The sequence below is a fragment of the Scardinius erythrophthalmus genome (assembly GCF_964197995.2).
Source record: "Scardinius erythrophthalmus genome assembly, chromosome: 7".
Classification (NCBI taxonomy): domain Eukaryota; kingdom Metazoa; phylum Chordata; class Actinopteri; order Cypriniformes; family Leuciscidae; genus Scardinius; species Scardinius erythrophthalmus.
In genome coordinates, this window is record NC_138227.1 from 32,404,296 (window position 1) to 32,409,043 (window position 4,748).

The 4,748-nt window shown below is 37.7% G+C and overlaps 1 protein-coding gene across 2 annotated transcripts in view; it reads left to right on the plus strand.

Moving 5' to 3' along the window:
- maml2 (mastermind like transcriptional coactivator 2) overlaps positions 1 to 3,851 on the plus strand; it is a 71,098-nt gene extending 67,247 nt beyond the window's left edge. For both annotated transcript variants that reach the window (XM_081371696.1, XM_081371697.1), the window contains exons 5-6: positions 357 to 465; positions 2,221 to 3,851. In XM_081371696.1, the coding sequence (XP_081227822.1) occupies positions 357 to 465; positions 2,221 to 3,041 (930 nt within the window). In that variant the 3' untranslated portion in view covers positions 3,042 to 3,851. The remainder of the gene's footprint in view (positions 1 to 356; positions 466 to 2,220) is intronic.
- The last annotated feature ends 897 nt before the right edge of the window (positions 3,852 to 4,748 follow it).

The window sequence follows — 4,748 nt, forward strand, 5'->3', positions numbered from 1 at the left end:
CTTTATTTGAAATAGGAACTTTTTTTATATAAATAAAACTTTTATTCATCATTAAACTGGTCAAAATTGACAGTAAATACATGTATAATGTTACAAAATTTCCTATTGATCCCAAACTTTTGAACGCTAGTGTGCTTTAAATTATTTTAATTTAGGACCGTTTTGAACTAGGTGTTGGTCAGTACATTATTGCTAGCTGCTCTACAGCACTTGTGAAACTTTCCTGTGTGACAACTAGCCCCAGTCTCCCCTACACTTGTGATCCTATGAATGACCACTGACTATTTGGTCTGTTGTAATCTGGAGTTTTTATTCACAAACTTCTAAATGATGTCCTTTTTCTGTAAACGTTTCAGGAGAAACTGAGCACGCAGGATCAGTTCAGTCGTCATCTAACACGACCTCCACCAGACTACAAACACCCACGCAATGGAGTTGGAGCTCAACAGCCTAGCTTATACTCAGGTGTGGGTTGCATTTTTAATGTCATATAATATGGGAAATATCTAGTTCAGTCATGAAGCTGTAGATGGTGCAGGCTGATAGGTCCTTTACATGCAATCTGCCAATAATCGCATCATTTACTATGTTGCACAAGCTAATTGGCTTCTGCTGATTCTTTAGCCAATGAGATTGCTGGCTTAAAATTTAGATAGTCTGGTTCAACGTCCTACAGCGCTCTAGCAGATTTCCTCTGAACCATTTTACCATTTTGGGGGCCCCAAGCAAAGTCAAGATCTCAGCCCCCCCACACCTCACTCCCCAACATTACATTACACTTTGAATTGCACAACAGTAATATTTTATATAATTAAGTTAGCCATTTAAAAATATATATTTATTTGACTTTAAACTGCATGACAAAAATTGTCTACACTTTGGTACTTGCTCCCTAAGCTATAAGATATAAGCCTTCTTGGTTTTGGATTCATCAAGAGCCTTAATTTTGTCCATTGTCTTCAATATTAGCTATCCATTTAGCTATGAGAAAATAAACCTCTTGGTTTTAGCTTGAACAATTGTCTTGTTGTGAAGTAGGCTATCTGATACTCCGATTCTCGCGTTTGTGATTGTATTTTGTCTTTGAAACACTTTTATAAGAGATGATAACGGGTGATTATTATTACATTAAACCATGTAATAGTTTGCTCTTCAGCGTAGAGAACATGCAAATTCATCCACTTTTCCCAAAAGATATGAAAGTAAGTGGCAAGTGAACTGTGTAGAATAATAAAAGTAAACTATTTAGTTACCTACAGAATGTATTTCTGACGTGAATAAAACACGGTGTCAGATTAGAAGAGTTTTAATCGCCGTTTCCATAGACATGGTGTATTTTACAAACTAAATATGAATTGTTTGCTAGTATTAGGCCTACGTGTATTTAAATGAAACCTAAATTAAACGTTTGTTGTTGTTGAAAAAAAAAAAAAAAACCTGCACAGTTGTGATACATGACAAGTACTGAGCGTGTCCGTCTCTGGCTCAGCGCCAAAGCGCGCACGCCGAATTGGTTAGTGTTAGTTCACCCAAAGATGAAAATGCCACAATTGTGAAGGCTATCTTCACACAAATGTGAAGATAGCCTATTTTAATGAAATCTCAGAGATTTCTGTCCCACCATTGAAACTCTGACGCTTCAAAACGTCCATTAAGAATCGTGAATAGAGCAGTTTAATCCAAGAAGAGACACGATTGCTTTAATTACGAGCAGATTTAATTTAAGCTTATTCACATATAAACTAAATTTGGTTACGGAAGCAATGTTTATGTAATAACTGAGGTCAACAGTGCTGCTGTAACAATGGTCACCAACTGATTTAATTGCTTGGTCAGCAGGGGGCCCCTCAAACCTGCGGGGCCCTACGCATTTGCGTGGTGGTTAACAACGCTACTGTGTGTGTCTGTGTATCTGTTAGCTGTAGCAAGTCCATCCTTGCTCTGCAGCAGCAGCAGCATAACAGATCTAGTTCACCAAGACCAAATACATTAACATTGTGATATTCAATAACATGCTAAAACCATTCAGAGAGTCGTCATGATTGAACTGCCTTTAAACTAAATTATACTCATGCTGATGATACAGTATGATTAATTCAACTCAGGTTTGGATTAAGGAACCACACCAAAACTTAATTCAGATATTAGACATTTACAGTGTGATATTGCTTCGTAAATCAGAATTTTAAACCAATTTTTTTTTTTATACATGTGCAACAGGCAATGGCTCAGACCAAAGTGACATCCAACCTTTATCATGCCACCTGCCCAGTGGACAGGGTACTAAGATGGTGCCCTCCTCAGGAGAGAGAAGATTTCCGCTTGGACAAGACCCTAATTCGGGACCCACAGGTCCTCAAGCTTGTGCAAACCAGCTACGACAGCAACCCAGCGGCCTGATCCGAATGGTGCATCAGCAAAACAAGCCTCAGTTCCATGGGACAAACAACCAGGGTGCCACTTTTCGATCAAGCACTGCGAGGACCAGTATCAGTCAAGACTCCCTGCTGGGGCAAAGACTGGGTGACATGAGCACCAATACCAGCAGGATGGACACTGCTTTGAGCTGGGCAACCAGCGCCAAACAGAGTGGAGCTCTACCAGGACTAGATGTCAAAAGGCTCCCTAATACAGTGACCCCACAAAGTGACATTAATTTTCCTCTGAGGTCTATTTGCCCACCTAACCAGGTGGCACCTCATTCTAGCCTGCTACCCATAAACCCTTCGATCAGAAGCTCTGCTCCCAGATCCAGTCAGCCTAGAATACCCCCACTGCCTGGGGTGACTTGCCTGACCCAGTCCTCCCCCGAACAGCAGGGTTGCCCGACCACATTTGGAGGGCTGAGCCAAAGCTCAGCAACTTATCAGAACAACCGAGCAGGCCGGTTGACCTTTGACTTCCTACCGGAGGATGATAACACGGTACCAGGGTTAAACGCAGACTCTGATTTCATCGACTCCCTGCTTAAATCAGGTTCGAGCAATGATGACTGGATGAAAGACATCAACCTGGAGGAAATTCTAGGCGGACATTCGTAAAAGAACAGACTCAAAGCATGAGAATTATGTTCAAAATGTCTGTATTACGAGCCTGGTGTGAAAGACCTGTTAAAATATTTTATTATCCTTGTATTTGAGTGGAAAACAAATGTATTATATGTACTAGTATATTGTTGGGTCGTTTCTTCATATCTTCTACTAACATGTTGTAAAGTTTCACGTTCATTGCTTCAGTGTTTTTTGTTGTTTGTTTTTTAAATCTACCACACACTACCCCCTATATTCATATCAGTTATCATTAAAATGCTGTGAGATTTCTGTTAGAGCTTTTGTTACTCCATTAGCAGAGATTAATGTAAAAGAAATGCCATAATGGAGCCATCGACACTTAACAAGCAGGCAGTTTGAAATGATCAATACTTTGCTTAATCTGGCTCTTATAGTTCAAGGTAATACACCTTAAATATTTGAACATTTCAAATACTATTGTGTAAAATGAAATGTTCAGATCTGTTTTGACTATCCATTCTCAAATTACATATCAACGGGTATTGAAAAAGAGCCATTTATGTATCATTTTATTACACACCTAAAAGAGTCAAATATGTAAAGGGAATAAACATATGCTTAGAATGTTAGATGTTGTTAACTGATAAAGTCAACCTTATTTAGAAAGACACAGCGAGTTTTCAAAGTTCTTATTGGTAATATTGTATTTGTACATCTGTATCTCAGTTATATGAAAGATATTTTTTCTATTTCTTTTCTATAATGCACTATAATTCTGTCATAAGTGTATATCATATTGTCAATTTAGCCTTTGATAATAAACTACATCAAAGAACAACATTTACAGAGCATTTTGACCATTTATTTCTTATATTTAATGTCAAATGGAAGTGAAGTACAAGGCTCTGTCTTAGGTCCTCTGTTGTTATTACCAGATTCAGAAAATCTGATCATATCAGCCCTGATTTAATCATCAGTTATAAAATACTGCTACTTGTAAAGCTCTTAAAGGAATAGTTCACCCAAAAATGAAAATTCTTAAGTTGTTCCAAACCTGTATGACTTTCTTTCTTCTGCTGAACACAAAAGAAGATATTTTGAAGAAAGACGGTAACCAAACGACTGATGGACCTCATTGACTTCCATAGTAGGAAAAAAAAAAAATACTATGGATGTCAATGGGGACCAGCAACTGTTTAATTACCAACCTTCTTTAAAATATCTTATTTTGTGTTCAGCAGAAGAAAGGAAATCATACAGGTTTGGAACAACTTGAGGGAGAGTAAATGATGAAAGAATTTTCATTTTTGGGTGAACTATCCCTTTAATATTGCAGCTCCGTAATACCTAGGCAATCTTCGGTCACACTTTATATTAGGGGGTCCTTAACCATGTACTTAAAAAAAAAAAAAAAAAAAAAAAAAAAGTACAATGTACATATTGTGTTCGTATTGTATTGTAAAACACTTTTGCTACTGTTGAGGTGGGATATGTGTAAGGTTAGGACAGATTTGGTGGTGTGGATAGGTTTACGGGTTGGTTAAAGGGTTAGTTCACCCAAAAATGAAAATTGTGTCATTAATTACTCACCCTCATGACATTCCAAACCTGTAAGACTGTCGTTCATCTTCAGAACACAAATGAAGATTTTTTTTACTAAAATCTAAGCAATTTCTGTCTCTCCATAGACAGCTACGCAACTACCACTTTGATGCTTCAAAAAGTTGATAAAGAGAT